Source organism: Rattus rattus, chromosome 13, assembly GCF_011064425.1.
Source record: "Rattus rattus isolate New Zealand chromosome 13, Rrattus_CSIRO_v1, whole genome shotgun sequence".
Taxonomy (NCBI): Eukaryota; Metazoa; Chordata; class Mammalia; order Rodentia; family Muridae; genus Rattus; species Rattus rattus.
The window spans coordinates 73,823,161-73,841,141 of NC_046166.1; the positions used below are offsets into that span (position 1 = coordinate 73,823,161).

At 41.5% G+C, this 17,981-nt stretch overlaps 1 protein-coding gene and 1 long non-coding RNA gene across 9 annotated transcripts in view; one reads left to right on the forward strand and one right to left on the reverse strand.

Annotated features, from left to right (window-relative positions):
• Tnfsf13b (TNF superfamily member 13b) overlaps positions 1 to 6,753 on the reverse strand; it is a 30,815-nt gene extending 24,062 nt beyond the window's left edge. For 4 of the 8 annotated variants that reach the window (XM_032919091.1, XM_032919090.1, XM_032919088.1 and 1 more), the window contains exons 1-2: positions 6,095 to 6,753; positions 5,923 to 6,007 (exon numbers count right to left, since the gene is read on the reverse strand). In XM_032919091.1, coding sequence (XP_032774982.1) covers positions 5,923 to 6,007; positions 6,095 to 6,457 — 448 coding nt within the window. In that variant the 5' untranslated portion in view covers positions 6,458 to 6,753. Of the gene's footprint in view, positions 1 to 5,922 lie in introns of all 8 variants that reach the window. The other 4 variants (XM_032919089.1, XM_032919087.1, XM_032919085.1 and 1 more) reach the window with 1 other exon arrangement.
• On the forward strand, positions 6,219 to 16,278 carry LOC116914678. Its single transcript, XR_004389761.1, has 2 exons — positions 6,219 to 6,445; positions 15,652 to 16,278. It is a non-coding gene; the product is annotated as an uncharacterized LOC116914678 (long non-coding RNA).
• The last annotated feature ends 1,703 nt before the right edge of the window (positions 16,279 to 17,981 follow it).

The following is a 17,981-nucleotide window of genomic DNA, read 5'->3' on the forward strand; positions in this document are numbered from 1 at the left end:
GTTTCTGGGACTTCCTGAAACTAATGTGAATATTTACCTTCCTATTTAGGTAGTTTCCTGCAGGATGGAATGTTCCAATCTTAGAGGAAGCAGGGGTAGGTATGTATAGGATCAAAGTGCACGGTATACTTTATGAAACTGTTATAATGAAGCCTCTGCTCTTTCTAGGTAATATACATCAATTTTTAATTTCAAATAAAACCAGGTTTTTCCTAATGAAAAACTTTATTGCAGGGCGAAGAACACCATATAGATATCCACAGGGATCCACCACGTTGGCTCCTTTCTCTCCCTTTCTTGTTTACTTCAGATTGACTACATAATGGCATACAAACAATGGCTGTCTGCCCAGTTGGACAGGATCTAGCTCTTCAGAGACAGGTGTGTCCTTTAAAGGGCAGCACCGCTCAGATGAACTTGCACCTGCCCAGAGGAGCTCGCCTATAAAAACAAGTAAATAGAAAGATGTTACCAGCTTTCTTGGTTCACTGATGATGTCAAATGCCCTGACAGAGGGCCAAGCAGAGGAGGCTCACAATTGCATGGGACACATCATTGTTTAAAGGAAATCCAGGTAGAACTCAAGCAGCTGTTCCATCATATCCACAGTCAAGAGTAGAGGGGGGTGGAGAGAGAGAGAGAGAGAGAGAGAGAGAGAGAGAGAGAGAGAGAGAGAGAGAGAGAGAGAGAGAGAGAGCATACTGCATACTTCCTCGATTGCTGGCTTGTGGTCAGCTATCTTTCTTCATTCTCCCATAGTTCAGAGCCTCCCACCCCTGGAATGGTGACACTCAGAATGGTCTGAGTCTTCCACATAAATTAACAGCCAAGGCACTCTCCTAGAGACATGAACACAGACCAACCTGATTTAGATAATTCCTCAAAAGATTCTCTTCGCAGGCAATTCTAGGGCATGCCGATTTGACTTAAAACTCACCTATACGTTGGGCATCTGGAATTATTAATAAGAGCAGTATAATGCTTGAAATTATAAAGTCAGTTTGAAAACAAATGCTCACGCCTGAAAAGCACAAGAGCTACAATCGCGAAGAACTATTGAGGTTTCCAGGAGAGCTAGAAAGATGTCCCCCCGGCATCCTGCCTAGTTCTGGTACTCAGAAAGCCGACTTACCTATATTCTTTTTCAAAGTATTATTGTTCAGTCTTATGCCATTCATTTGTTTTCTCTGTGTGTCTCACCACAACGTCTGACTCCAGAGAACAGACTTCACTGCTACCTTTGGCTGCACTGACTGGCTTGGCTTCCTGGTTCTTATTTCCCAAAACTTCTAGCTTAACCAGAACAGGGTTTAGATATTTGGTTATCAGATCAGTATTTCCAATTTCAAAGACATTTTTGGAAACTGAACAGATGCCAGCTCTTGCGAAATACACACACACACACACACACACACACACACACACACACACACACACACTTACCACTGAAAAAGAGGAGAAAAAAAATGAGCAAAGACTGGGTCAAAGGTCACCTAGCAGCCGCCAGCTGTTCTAGGAAGGGACCCACCCAAGCCTGGTAGGAGGCTCAAGTTCACCTAAATGGTAGAGTTCTTTGCTGCGTTCCTCACATACATGGTGCAGCTTGCAGGTCAAGTCTGCAAAAGGTTAAGCCAACATTTCCCACTTGGAAGATATCACAGCTTTTCCTCTCTTGGATTGGATTATGGAGATCAAGAAAGGCCACTCAAAATTAGTATTGGCACTTCTCTTCATCCAAGAAAGGACTCGTGTTAAAATATTACGTATTAAGATTTTTGTGTTACCCTCTATTTTCTAAATTTCATGGTTGTTAAATGCAGTACAGCATCCTGGATGGAACGTCAACTCCCAAGTTGCAACTGGTGTCGCGTTCCTAGATGAGCATGAGTCTGGATGTCTTCGTGTGGCCTGGTGCCACAGAGTTAAGGGAAGCTGGACGGAAGTATTCCCAGAGGCTCTGAACTATCTTTGCAACCCTGTATAATTCAAAACCGATTCCAAACTGAGAAGTCTGTGTAACACGGATAAAAACAAGGCAAAGTGACCCAAGTTGTCCGATCATTATTTGGCAATAAAGTACAGATATTTCTTTCAGGGTCGTGAATCTTAAATGATCCTGGTCCTTGTTCTCTTGTGATCTTTGGGCCCCTCTGCCCTCCCTTATGTCTCATAATTGTCCCTGTTTCCACCTCTGCTTTGACACTGCTACTGTTGCAGGAGCTTTGATAAATGTTATGCGCAGAACAGTCAATACAATGTTTCTTAAAAAGAGCTTTGTCTTTTTAGAATCTAAAACAGTTATTTCAACTTTCCCTGTAGACAGACAAGTGAGGAAATGCTGAAGTTTGATCCTGGGGTCCCGTGCATGCAAGGCAGAAGCTGGACCAATGAGCTGCCTCCTCCGGTCCCATGCATGCGAGGCAGAAGCTGGACCAATGAGCTGCCTCCTCCGGTCCCATGAATTCGAGGCAGAAGCTGGACCACTGAGCTGCCTCCTCTTTCCTTGTTTTATTTTGATTTGAGGCAGGATTCACTCAGCTGCCTCAGGCAGGGACTGAACTCATCATGTGATCCTCCTTCCTTAGCTCCAGAGTAGCTGGGATGACAGGCTAATTTCGTTTGCCCATAAGCTGTTTGAAAGAAGTCACCTTCGTAGGCTCTAAAGATATTCTTATGTGGACTGTGAAACGGATAAAATCATAGCTTGTGAAGGCTCAAAGCACAGGCCAATGTGAGGGCAGTTTTAAGGAAACTAGATTATGTAATATTTTCAGATTATGCTGCTTTAGGTTTTTCTCTTATTATTATTAAGAATCTTTCCAAACACATTTAAAGGATTAAGAGTGAATTGTTGGTTATGATAAGCTATTTGGCAATTGTTTAATCCTGGATTTCCCCACATTTCTGTTTATCGTATTGCAATAAAATGACCTTATAAAATGCACTAAGCTTAATAAAATATAATTCAAATTCAAAATAACTAAAAAAAAGTATGCCAAAATGCTGTTTTAAAATTAAGTAAAAGTACTCTATCCCCAGAGGACTCAGAGGACTTGTGTGGGTCTGCCTTTCTCTTCTACTGCTGTCAGAAGAGAGAGAATGGAGATACCCACAGCTCAGAAACAGATGTAAGCAGTTCCCAGTAAGAGCCTCAGCGGACACTTGTGAAAGTAAAAGGAACACCAAGGTTAGTTCAAGTCCAAGAAAACAGTCAGAACAACCAGGTGTAACAAAATTTACAAAAATAAACACACTTTTATCAATTAAAAAATGAGACTCCAGTAAACCAATAGAAAATCCTTGTGTTTCAGATAACTTTTGTGGATTAGTAGATAATCACAGTGGTCACTGATAAAGAAAGTTTCCCTAATTCAGAAGGAGAGTAAAGGAAACAAGAGTCGATACTTTAATTGTCCAGGAACAGGAGACATTTCCCTTCCTTGAGACTCAGATCTGCAACTTTCTTATCTTGGATTTATGAGTATTGGGGAAATATAAATGAAGAAAAAACAAAATATGTGTATCATATATTGACAGTACATTATTGTTTAAATTTTACAAATTATTAATTAATTTTCCTCTTCCAGTTTCGTCAGCCTGAAATATTTGGATGCACAAAATCACAAACCTATAAAATATGCAAATGTGAAAATTATTTAAAATATATCATTATAGGATATTTAACCTAGTCTTTCTCTCTTCCTCTCTCTCTCTCTCTCTCTCTCTCTCTCTCTCCCCTCCCCCTCTCCTTTTTCTTCCTATGTAGCCCTGTTGGTCCAGAACTTTCCATATAGATCAGGCTGGGTGTTGAACTCACAAAGTTCTGCCTGACTCTACCTTCCATGTGCTGGCATTGAAGACATACACCATACTCTCCTATTCTTTACTCTTAAACCTTTTAAAATGAGTCTATGTCCTCTTTAGAATGGCAAAGTTATTTTTGAAACTAGTCTTTAGGAAGCCTGGAAGTGTAGGAGACATGACTTAAGATCACTGTGGCATCCTGCCTGACTGTGTATGGATGTCCACTAAAATGTAAAACTACTTAGTCCATACGAAGCAGAAGGGTAGAGGAAGAAGCTGGCGATAAAACTATCTCACATAAATTCAGTCACGTATAAAGAACTTGATGCCCCAAGTTCACCAGCACAAGCATTCTGGAGAACACTTTCATGCTTTTGTTTGAGACAACAGCCTGAAGGGGGATGGAGAAAGGAGGAAGTTATACCAGTGTGAGAGGCTTTACCACAACAAGAGACACAAGGATTAATAGGTTAGGAGCAAAGGAACACTTAGTCAAAACAAGAGACAAGTAAAGGGGATTGTAGCTTGCTACTTAGGGAGCCAGGGGCTTTAACTTAAACCAGCGGAAACAAGAATCTCTTTAATAAACACACCACATCTCTCTATAGGTTTGAAGAAAATACAAGACACAGTGCAAGTATTTACATCAACATCAAATTGTAAAAAAACATAGGCTAGATAGCCAGCCAATCGACAAAACTTAAAAAACATAAAATTGAAAGTAAAATAAGAACATGTGAAAAATATTTACAGTTAGAGAATGGGGTTCACACTCAAACTTGAGAAGCAAGGCGAAGCTATAAAAGTATCAAAATGAAGGTATAAGGACGGAATGCTAATGAGTACATAGAAACCTGTGACCCAAAGAGTTCAGAGTAAGAAAGTTGAATAATAAACTATGGTTCTATCGAATGCATAATTCCTCAGAAACAAGAGATACATAAAAAATTTATGTGTATCTTGTATCAATCACAGTAACAATAAAATAATTATTTAAAAGACAAATAGTAGATTAGATTAAAGGGAATAACTAAGAAGTCTGTGAGATACTTATTGTAAAATAAAAAACAGAATAAAGCAGGGTATAGTGCTTATACAGTTATATGTACTGTGATTATGAGCTATTATTACATACACTGTAATATATAGCATGTGATGCTCTGTAACTGTGTGCTATTATTCCCTCATTGTGGCATGTGTGCTAGTATTGTATACATCGCACTATATATGCTAAAATCATTTCAGCAAAAAAAAGATAGAAGGTCACTCACACTGAATACAGTAAATTTCAAATTTGTGCAAAATGTTTAGTTCTGCAGTGCATGTAATAACTCCATGCACTCTTTTAGCATGTAACTTAGAATTCAATAATTTTTGTTGTTTATTTTTAAGTAACTTAATAACTTAAAGTTAATTTTAACTCAGTTGAAATTATTTTAACTTATTTTTAGTTATTTTAACTCGGATTATCGGGTAAATTTTTTATAAGAATAAAAAAGCAGACAACAGCAGGGGTGTGTTAAATCGTATTGCTAACAAACAAGTATTGGTTCTTTTCCCCCCATGAAGTAAGAAGAAAAGTTCATTTTAGTAGCTCCCAACTCTGCAAAACGCTAGAGAATGGACAGAAATCACCAAAGCCACAGCAGAATGATTACGCGGGAATTATGTTGCATGTGGCAAGGGTACATTACAATCTTTGCCATTTCTGTGTGTTTTGCACCTGCCCCCACCGTGTGCGTGTGCGCGTGTATGTGTTAAGAAAAAAATTAGTAAAGCCTCATAATGCAGGGTTTGTCCTACCTCAACTTGGCTAGAACAAGGGAAATCTGAAAAATGCTAGGGAATGGCTTCTTAACCAAGATGCAGGTGGTCACGTGACTCTGCGGTGACAGGAAGAACTCTGCTGCTAAGTCCTTGAGCACACCATCACTGTGAGGGATACGTGCACCCTATCCTCCTGTCCACATGCCCTGCTCAGTGTAGGGGAAGGCACGCCACGCAGCCTATTGCATTTGCTACAAAGCCACACAAAGTGCTTTGCTCACCGCCGCCGCCGGGCGGCTGCAGGTGTGCACAGCACCGCCCCAGCTCCTAACTGCTGTGCCCCAGCCATACCTGTTTCCTCCGGTCCCTGGAAAGCGCGTCTGTTCCTGTGGCCTCGGCTGGAGTTGTGGGGTCCAGGAGCTGCGGGTGTTGGGAGCTGGGAATAGAGACAAGCAGTTACTGGACAGCAGCAGAGTGTCATACCTGGTGCTCCTGCACAGGCAGAGCGGGGGAGTGAACTCACTTTGACTCCCGCGGACAACCCTGGAGCCCCCGGGGCGGCGGGTGTCGCTGAACTTCGGTAGCTCTGCAGCTCCATGCGCAGGCTCGTCAGGTCTGCTTGCAGGGCAGCCAACTGGTACAAGGACATCGCTGTGAAACTGCTGGACAACAGAGCCAGCAGGAGGGTAGCAGCCAGCAGCCGTCTGTCCCTGCAGATCCCAACCCAGGCACCCTCCTTCTGCGGAGTGATGGGAACATATCTCACTTTCATATCTTCTCCTTTCTCAGGGCAAAAACAGAGGCGCGGTGGTGGCAGGTTCTTTGCAGACTTATCCATTCCAAGAGGAGCACTTTGAAGGTCTGGGCCTTTGGAGTAAGTGACCATGGGGGTAGGTCATTTCCTGTCATCTGTGTCTCAGGAGGCTGCCCTCAGAGCATGGCACTCTCCTGACTTTCTCTCTTCTGCATCTTTTGCTACCCTGAAGTAGGTTCTCTGGCTCTGGCCTTCCATTGATTGCTCAATCTGTCTTCCGCATTTCACTTTCAGTTTTTGTAAGATTTTTCATTCTATCTCAATATAGTCCTGTTTGTGGGAGATATGAGGCCTCTGACACGACGGCTGGGGGCAGCTTGAGATTCAGACTGGCTTTCTCCAGACAAGTTTGTCGAAGGTGCTTTCCCTTCGGCATGCCCTTAAGAACTGTCTACTTGGAGCCACATGGTTTCTAAGGAAGAGGAAAGGGGACACTGAAGGCCTAGTGGTGTAATAAAGGATAATTAATGTGCAAGTCAGATAAGCCCAGTGCCTGAGCCTGAAGTGCATTTGGCTGCAGGACAAGGAAGCTAACAGCTCCCTGGTGGAAGACGAAATGGGGTATCATAAAACGGAGTGAACTCCACCCGAAGTTCTCTGCTCAATCTTGACAGGACAACGAAGAGAACGTGGTAGAGATCTATTTAAGGCCACACTGGGGACTCTTTAAATGTGGGGTGGATTACAGGGAAGCATGGCTTCCTCTTTGCCTTTGAGACTCGGTGTCAGAGAGCCGTTAGGCTCAGATCTCTCTCTCTCTCTCTCTCTCTCTCTCTCTCTCTCTCTCTCTCTCTCTCTCTCTCACACACACACACACACACACACATGCACACACACATATGCACATATGCACAGACACACATGCACATACATGCACACACACAACGCACATACACATGTGTGCACATACATATGCACACACGCACACACACATGCACACACACACGTGTGCACACACGCACACACCGTGACCTGTGCTAGGAGCTGATGTACGATCTCCACATTGATGGCACTCATTTCACAGCTATGGACACAGAATGTCTTCAGTCTGTGCTTGGGCTTGGTGACATGCAGACACTGTTTCATTCATTTTAGTCTTTCCTGGTCTGGAAGGCTGGTTGGGGGCCTGGTACCTCACCATCCATTTATCTTTCAGCATAGGCCATTGAGGATTTAGCTTAGTCACTGTTTGTATAAACTTCAGGCTGCTGGGGTTTAGCCTTATGCTGCCTTCCCTCCTAAGCTTAAGAAGAAAATCTCAGAAACAAGGATGCACAGCTGCAAGAACTCCAGAGGGAGGCTTCCCAGCCACCCATCCTGCTTCTGTGCCTGGCTTTCCCTATGTCAATTACAGAATTAGATCAGTTTCTTCCTTCCTTCCTTCCTTCCTTCCTTCCTTCCTTCCTTCCTTCCTTCCTTCCATCCTTCCTTTCTTTCTTTCCTCCTTTCTTTCTCTCTCTCTCTCTTTCTTTCTTTCTTTCTTTCTTTCTTTCTTCCTTTCTTTCTTTCTTTCCTTTCCTTCCCTTTTCTTTTCTTTTTTTTTCTTTTGCAAGACATGGTTTCTCTGCATATCCCTCGATGTTCTGGAACTCTCTCCATAGACCAGGCTGGCCTAGAACTCAGAGACCACCCCACCTGCCTCTGTCTCCTAAGTGCTGGGATTATGGGTATGCACCACCACCACAGCACAGAGGGAGGATTCTTGCTGTGGTACTCAGTGCTAAAATTGGTATTTTTATGATTGTCGCAGTAACATCTGCAGGGGGTCCCCACCAAGACACATATTCCCTTTTGCAAAGTGTCAAAAAGAAATGCTGTTGGATTGTCATTTCCCAACTCATCCCCGAGTGATGCTAGGAATCTTCTTCATTGGGACTTCAGGCTTTCCTTCCTTTCGTTCTGTGAGTTCTAAAGAACTTTGTAAGCCAGTGGCTGCAATCTTTACCCCCGAAACGAGCTGTTCTCTAATCTCCCAAGTGAAAATAGGATATTAAGTATGTGGGTGACTTTTCTTTAGGTCTGACATCAAACGATATTTGGGTGACTGAGCTTCAGTCCAGCCTCACAGGCAATGACTCCTGGTAGTAACAGGGACCTCCACACAGAGACTAAGACATTAAGACTCACTCATGAGACTTAATGGTAGGATTAGAATTCCACCACGTGATAGGCCGAGATAGGAGGATTGTGAGTTCAATGTTAGCCTGGGCTCCACAGTAAATCACTGCTTCAAAATCAAGCACATATCTCAGTCATGTTTTATTACCAAATGACGTACAAAAATTAAATGACTCGAAGGGGTGTGAGACCAAGACACAGCACCTTCCTCTTGGGTCTCTGTATAGTTTATTCAGAGGGAGTTATCTAGCCGGGCTAAAGGACACCCTTCATCTTTTCTACTCGATTAGGGAAAGAACTTCATGGTCAAGCTCCTTAAGTTAAAGCCCAGGCAATCTGAGTTCAGGTCATTTTAGAATAAGCGTCCGATGTTGATTCAGGGAGTGGTGTCACTGGGTATCAATGGCTACTATTTAAAAAAAAAATGGTTGCCAGGGAGCCTCCCTCTGGCTGGCAGGCACCAATGTTGGCATAACCACCGCAGAGTTCACACCAAAACAGCTCCTTCACATTTATGACTCTTTGGTTTCTTAGGAGATGAACAAGACAAAGTTATCTCTCCCTAACTCAAAGGTTTGTTTCCTGCACAGGAAATGGTTTCACGATTTAATTGGAGCTTTGCTAGGTGGAGAGTGCACTCATTTCTTGAAAACCGCACAGCACTGGTGTGTCGGTTGTCCTTAGGCGGTTTATGGGTGTCCGTCACCTAAGGCCTGTCTGTTGGAACGCCAGATAGTTCGACCTTGTTTTAATGCACTGAGTTAGTCTGCATCGTGTTGTTGAGGACATTCATACTCGGTTTTCTTGAGAAGGGGTTGCCGCTTCCTGTGGGTTTGTGGTTTGTTTGGGATGCTGGGATGTTGCTATTTCTCCTCTACTAGTATTGGCATCGTCCTGATGGGCTGATTGTCCATGGCTGATGCAAGCTCTCCTTTCTTCCTGCACTGCTCTCGTGTGTCAATTCTTTCCTGTGCTTCACTGAAGGTGTGGTTCGTGCCTCAGGTGTCACCCACTCTGGAGGAGGGCCTTCTATGCTCAGTCAATCCTTCCCGAGAATGCCCTGACACCCGTCTTTGGATATGCACCTGTCTTTATGGTTGGTTCCATTCTACTTCTCCTGTTTATTTTGTCCTTTATTGTGGGTCTTCAGCAGTGTTCCTTGGTCACCCTTTTTCTTGTTCGTTGACAAGAACACTAGGCTATTTAACTGCCATAAACTGCTTGGTAAAAATTCAATTCCGTCTGAGAGATTTCTTATTATTGATATATAAAAATATGAAAATTTAGTTTGAATTTTCATTTTCACTGAGGTGTTATTTCAAATATATTTGGTAGGGTGTTGTTTTAATTTTTAGGAGTGTTTATGACCTTTCTCGTTAATTTATAGTTCCCTGTATTTTATTAAGGTAATTCCTCAGACTGCTTCCTTTATGAGACTTTAGATATTGGGAGGCAAGACATATCCTTGATAATTTTATTCTAACATAAGACAACTCATTTAATTCCAATCTAAAATATCTCCTTTAATTAATAAATAAATAATTTTGGTTTGTATGATCAGTCAGACTAACCAATAGAGAAAGTTTCCCATACGTAATTATTTTTCTGCACAGCTACCATGTTTTTCTGTGTTTTTTTCCTTGTGGTTACTGAGGAAATTTCATGTGGTATCATCATTATTGATTATGTATGACTACATATAATATTCAATACATTACTCAAAATTGAAGCTATAATAACATGTCTACTAGAACAATAATTATTCTGAGAACAATTATTATTATTATGTGAGAGCATGAGTCTACAGTTCATGTTAGTCTGTGAATCTGAAATGAGTTTCTAAGACACCTTGAACAGAAAATTATTGCATGGAAAACAAAATTATAGTGAAAAATATGTTCAAAAGAATTAAACACACATGCTGGCTAATTGTTCATCACTGCAATCACAACACAAGATAAAAAAATGACTTATGAGAGGAAGGGTTGATTTTGCCTCGGGACTTCACCAGAATAGTGGACAAAAAGGAGTGACCGGTTGCCTTATGCCTCTGCTGTAGTACCTTTCCACCATGATGGTCTGTGCTTTCATATCAGGAACCAAAAGGAAATCCTAAGTCAGTAGTTGGTGCCGCAGCAAAAGAAAAGCAACTGGAACCCCAAGGAAGGTGTCAGTGGGTGACTGCCTCACTTTCGAACTTTGCTGCCAACAGACCCCACACATGTCATCTATGCTGGCCCCTACGACAGCAGCATTTGTAATGTTTGCCCTCTAACTCCAAACTTGATGCTACACGTTTGATAATCCTTGATGTTGCAGATGGCCCAAGTACCATTTGAAGATTTAATGCAGTCATGGTCTGGCCACCAGTTCCCATCCCCAGCTCTACACTACCCTACCCTCCTGTGTGTGCTAAGTCTCTGCTTTCTTTGGGTTCAGGGGTCATTTGCAGGCCAGGAAAGTCTTCCCAAGTCACAATTTTTAATCACTTCTGGCACAACTCTGTTCTCACAAGTCAGATGCAGATTGCCAGGATTGGAAACTGCTACCTTTGGGGCCATTATACCCAACTGAAAAAACCAAGGGTCACCTGTCGATTTAAATATATCATAAATCGTTTTTCTATAAAAGACATCGCTCAGATTAATAGAGAAGGCTTGAAAGGGAGCTGAAAATCCAATGGCAATAATGCAGTTTGTGTTTTGGTTTTAAGAGATGAATTGAGTTTATGAAAGAATATTTGAAATATATGAAGGTAAACTGGCTGTGGGTGACTGGTCACTAAGTTGACAGCTTAGGTATGACTTTGGAGAAGTTACTTTTATTGTTTGCTGTGGTTTGCAGTATCTCTCATGTAGGGCCCTCTGTGGGAGGCTTGTTGGTACTGTTGAAAGGTGATGGATCATAGGGTGCCAACATCGTCAATGGGTAAGGTCACTGAACTCAGAGATGAACCGGTCATCAGGAGGCAAGGCCCGGTAGAAGAGCATGCTTTCCGGATCTTTCTTGTTCCAGGGCATTAAAGCTGTTTCCCGGTGCTGGGAACTGAGCAACCGTGGACCGAGACTTTCAAACCATGGGCCAAATAAAACTGTCACTCCTTAGTTTTTCTCCATTACTTTGTCAGAGAGATTAAAACACACACACACACACACACACACACACACACACACACACACAGTATTTCCCCCTTTTCTATAAGTTCATGAAAGTTCAAAAACTATGAAAGAACATAGTAAAAAGTTGTGTACAGAATAAGGAAGTGGGACAGGACCTGTGGGCTCCCCAAACAGCCTGACAATTTGAGGCTCAGGCAGGAAGGAAAAAAAATCCATGAAGTTCTACAGGACAGCTCGGCCTCACATTCCAACATCTTACTTCCTTGTTCTGGCTGGTTTCTGCTTCTCAGTAGGACATACTTTGCAGACATCGGCTTCCTAATGAATCTGGTAAGATTGGTTCTCAGAAGTACATGCTAGGTTTCCGGCCTTGCTTTTCAAAAGTCTCAGTCACATGGTAGAAGGCAGTGAGCTACCCAGTGACCTATTTCCTTAAGTTTGAAGATGTAAGCAAGAATAATTATTCTAGAAAGGGAAATAAATTATGCTATCACAGTGGAAACTTTATTTACTCCCCTTAGAAGACAAAACATAATTGCATACATAATTTACATGAGTAAATTTGCATAGAAAGTCGTAATATGAGACTTCTCCTTTGAATATATGGATCACAGAAGCCACTCCCCATCTTGTATCCTAGTAAAATTGTTATGTGAATTCAGCGCTAGTGATTTTTATTCCTAACCATGTTTATTTGAATGACTCTGCTTTAATAAGCATAATTACTGTTTACACTGGGCTATGGCCTTTATGATCATCATTACTCTTAGATTAGCTCTGACCTGTACACTGTGGTATTCATGAGCTTTGGAACATGATGGTGACTCAAAGACCACTGAGTCCAAGAACTTTGTCCCTGGCGAATGTGCTGAGAGATGCAGCCATTCACATCTCCCATGGCTGATCCATGCAGTGGGGCCTTCTTATATGAGCGTTTGTTCATTCACTGTTTATGGAATCTTACTTACTTATTTGAGAAAAGGGAATTTTTTCCAAATTCATAAATTTTATAATATAGGTTTTATGATCTAAATATACACTTGGTGTCTGAAACTCAAGATGCTAGTGACTAATTCACAAGATACCCAAATGTTAAGTCATGGTAGAGGGTTGACATAGAAATGGACTTCAATGGGAAGTCAGTTCTCACTGATCTGTAGGTCTACTCAGTAAAAATTCCACTGTTGAATTAGTTTTACCACTTTGGGCTCCTGGAATACAAGTCAACAGACTTGGGGGCTAAGGAAAGAGTATTTTGTTCCTCACCATTCTGGAAGCCTGGAAGTCCAAGGTCAAGGTGAAAGGTCATCTACTGAGGGTGCCGCTGGGCTTGAAGGCAGCTATCCCTCCTCCTTTCTCAGCTTCCAGAAGGCAGAGGACTACCCAGCTCTTTTTCATCTCACATCAAACCCAGCTGTCACTTCCTCCTTGCCCTAATTACCTCCTAAAGTCCCTTTCTAATGCCATCCACTGAAAACTGAGGTGCCAATACACGCCCTGGAAAGTCCAACATGCAGAGTGCGACAGTCCTGACTCAAGATTACAAACCCTTGTCCCCGCCCTTGCTGGCTCTGACTCTTGTTCTTATGCAGTTTTATAATGCCATGCCCAAACTCACCTCAGGAAAATGCCAGCAAGTAACATTTACATGTGTTTTAAAATTAATGGTGATAACATTAAGAGAACTACAGGTACAGTGAAAAAAAAATCCAAGTTGGGACATAATGACTACCTCTAGTGTGTATCACCCTCCTCCCGTGGCCCCATTTCTGATCAATATTGTCTTACTAGGCTTACTGACGTCTGATGTTGATTTTCAGCCCACCAGCTTTTCCCTCTACAACCTTCCTTCAGTGTGCCCTTTCTGGGTTTGTCTCTAGCCTTATTGACATCTGCCTACCAGTATCCATCTCACAAGCTCTAGCTTTTCCTTGGCATATTCTGCTTTTGTCTTTTCCTCATCTGTAAGATGGAGCTATCAGGATTTCCTGGAAATTTAATCACATGAGGGATTTCCAACATTTCTATGTAAAATGTGTGTGAATTCAGCTTCCCGATTTGTTAGCTGTTGGCTGTTGCTCTAGGTTCCAAACTCTATGAAGTGAATTTTTATACTAATTGTTTCTTTGTGCTTCCTTCCTTCTGGTGTTGGGGGCTGGCTTAGTAGCAGGTGAGGACAAGGAGTCTAGGACCCACTAGGTGCCGAAAATAGAAAGCAATTGTCAGGTTAGGAGGGAATAACTGTTGCAGGAGGAAAAGAAAAACAGGTATGTAGCAGAGACCTACATGAGTATAAGCAACCTTAGGTTGAATGTGATGGACACTCACAAAAAGAGAAACCATGCTCTGAGCTTCCACAAAACTGAGCCAGGCTGTCAGAGGCACTTACAGACAGAAGCACCAGGTTTGAGTCAGAGAATAAGTCCAATTCATGAATAAAAATGTGAAGTTTGATACACCTTTATGAAGGAGCCAACAGCCAGGAAAGATGGCCTTCAATCTGAGATGCGCCACTGAATACCCATGGTAGAGGGTGAATGAGTACCCTTCAAGGTTAGGATTGAGTTGTAGACCCTTCAGCTATAAGAATGGCAAAATGGCCGTTGAAGACGTGGCTAAATGGTTAAGGGCACTGTTGCTTGTCCAGAAAACCCACATTTGATTCCCAGCACTAACTTAGCAGCTCACAAACACCTATAACTCTAGTTCCAAGGGATTGGATGCCCTCTTTTGTCTTCAGAGAGCACTATACAGATGTTCCATAGACAGACATGCTGGCAGGTAATACATGTGAAATAGATATTTTTAAAAAAATGACAGAATGATGCTGAAAGGGACCAGATATAGATCTCTCCTGAGAGACACATCCAGAGCATGTCCAATACAGAGGTCAATGCTAGCAGCAAACCACTGAACTGAGAACAGGATCCCCCTGGGGGGATTTAGAGGAAGTATTGAAATAGTTGAAGGAGCTTGCAACCCCATAAGAACAACAATGCTGCCAACCAGAGCTTCCAGGGACTAAACCACCGAAAGAATATACATGGACTGACCCAGGGTTCCAACTATGTATGTAGCAGAGAATAGCCTTGTTGGGGCACCAGTGAAAGGGGAAGCCTTTGGTCCTGCCGAGGTTGGACCCTAAGTGCAGGGTAATATGGGGGGGGGCAGTAAGAAGGATCTATGGCGGGGGATTACCCGTATGGCGGAGGGGGGGGGAGAGGATGGGGGGCTTATGGACAGAAAATCAGGACAGGGAATAACATTTGAAATTTAAGTAAAGAAGTATATCTAATAAAAAATTTTAAAAAATGACAGAATGGAAATATTGATCATAAGGTCTCAGTAAATGTCAAGTACAATTTCAGCAATGGCATAGCAGAACTGTGGAGATGAGGAGGCAGCAAGTTGGTTCTCAAGTTATGAGGAAGCGTTTTAGAACTTCTCAGCCATTCCTCCAGCCTCAGTCATTATAAGAGAATCAGGAAAGCATGAGGTTTGTTGAGTGTGCTGGGTCTCTGAAAGAAGCCACACATGTAACTTAAGTAAATAGTTTGTCACACGCTAACTTCTAAATCCCAGTTCTTGGCAATTGCTTGAAGTGATCTAGTGAGTCCACTTTGGATTCAAATTTCAGCATCCATTCCATTTTTCATTGAGTGTTTCATTGAGTAAGTTAGCAAAGGTGTTCTAAATTGAGACTGAGGGGGAATGTGGTGGGGGGAAAATCTGTGAGTACCCCAAGTCAAGTTACTTACCTGTTGTAAAAGCTTATGATATGGTGACAGGAGCCCATTAACACCAGCCTTGTTTCTAAGCATTCAAGCACGACCTTCTCCATCCCTATCTCTCAGTAAATCAGCTCTATTAATTGCCTAACTTGCTAGAATGTTGCAGGAAGTTAAGACAGAGTTGAAGAGTTAAATATGAAATGTTCAAAGCAGCGATCCAAAGTCTTCTACATTTTGAGTTCAGGCTGTGTATATTTGACAGCACAGGAGTGACGGCTTCCATCACATTTTTTCACAGCACGACAGTCTGCAAAAGTGATTTATCCTGATGCTTCCTTAGGATGGATTAAGGCATGCCATACACTTCCAATCAGCCATCTTGGATGGGCACTACTCAAAGTCTTTTAAGGGAAAGCAAGATACAGACCCATAATGGTGAACTGTAAGACTATTTTAATCATCTGGAATCATCAACTAAAACACAAATGGGAGGAAAACAACCATCAAAATTTCTTAGAGAGTATTTTATGAAGTCTGAAGACAAGGAGACAGTCCAACAACAACCATATGACTGAAGAGATGTTTGGGGCTTAGGAACTCAGCAGCAGTTCATATGTAGAAAATGTTTTTGATTATCAGCCTAAATGCACAAAGGACTGCCATATTCTTGGGAAAAGGAAATGCAAACATTTTCATCCACACGATTAGAATAAGATTCACTACTTTCAGTGAAACTCGTGGTTTTATTGAACCATTAGATAACTTAACGTCCTAAGATAGACTTTACATGAATAGAATTCTTAAAAAGACTGAATACAAACTATCTGACATTAATCAAGCTGTTCATGTATCAATTTATTGCATGTCAGTACAGAAAAATAGATAGTATACCTTAAGAGAAATGTAAAAAAAAAAAAAAAGAAAAGTGAACCAAAAACCAACCACAAAATCCCACAAATGTTTCCTTGCCAGGGTAAGCGCATAGTTAAGAGGACATTAGAATTTGAGCTATAAAATTTTATTACTATTTCAAAGAAAATATGGCAACAACAAAATTATGGCTCAGATATGAAACTGGACTAACTTACTTCATACTGAATTCTCCTATATGGAAGATGAATTTTAGTACATCTTGTATTGACAGAAATTGATATAAATGATGTTGCACACACACCTGTTAAATGTTTATATTGCACTTTTTGTCAAAAAGTGTGGGTTATACAGTTCTATCTTTTGTCTACTTTTTTAAAATACAAAATATAAATGGAGGTATATCTGTGTCATTGGCAAATGTTGACTAGAATGGGATGATCGCCTACCTGCCGTCAGACAAGGCAGCAGTGCTTCCGATGAGGGGAAGGGAGGTGCATATGCAATGAGAATACAGTTTTGCATTTTCTACTCTAGCAAGCTAGAAAATAGACCCCTGTTCTGTATCAATTCTAACTTTACCTGAGTCACATGACAATACCTAAGTAGACATTCCAAAAGAGTTACTTATGACTAATTTTTCTTTGCAATTCTCTTTAAAATATATAATTGTCAAACACGATAGGATAGGATAAAGGCTTGAGGGATAATCAGAGGGCTCAAATATGTCAATGATGGCCTAGATCAATGGTTCTCAACCTTGCCAAGCCTGTGACCCTTTAATGCAGTTTCCTCATGTTGTCTGTTGTGACCCTCCAACCATAAAATTATTTGTTGCTACTTCCTAAATATAATTTTGCTGTTATGAATCATAATGTAAATATCTGATGTGCAGGCTGACTGATATGCATCCAATGTGAAACACGTCTACCAGGTCAACTCCCACCCAAGCCAAGCCTGAGAGAAGGGCAAGCATCAGTAGGTGTGAACCTCAGGGACACACATGCCAACACTCCAGTGATGTCACCAGAACCATGATCTGTCTCAACACTAAGTGTCTCAGGCCAACATAAGCTGTTGAGTAACCCATTTTATAGTAACATTTAATGGATGTGTCACCACAGTCAAAACTTTTAAGACACTTACATGAGGCACAAGGATCACCTTGTTTTAGGGCTTTGATCTAAAATTGTGTTCTGAAGTTTTTGTTCATCCAGCTCATCAATTAAGTATTTCTGCCTCTAATTTAAGAACAGAGTTGCCAACTGCTGTCAAGTGGTTTCTAGACTATTAGTATCTTCTAGTCTGTAACAAACACTTTCTTCTTTTAGTATGCAGTAGTATTCTCTGTAGGATCCTTTTTTCCTAAGTCTTGCTCTCTATTATTCTTTAAAATACAGAATTTAGTTTTTTAACTAAGTTCTTCTCTCACTCTCTATCATTCTTTAAAATATGGAGTTTAAGATTTTTTTTCCCTAAGTTTATCTTGTCCTGTTTAGGATGATTTTAGTATTTCCAAATTCATAGTAGCTGCATAACTTAAGATCATTTATCTATCTCTCAATGAGCCAGGAATTGACAGACCACGGCATTCCCACCGATGAGTCTGAAGTGAAGGAGTGACGCCTGCAGTAGTCATGTTCCACTGGGACCACATGAGAGTTTTCACAAATGATGCAGGGCTGCATCATGGCCCCTGACAGTATGAGTTTGTTTTCTATGCCTATTCATCTAAAGTATTCATATCAAATACATAGC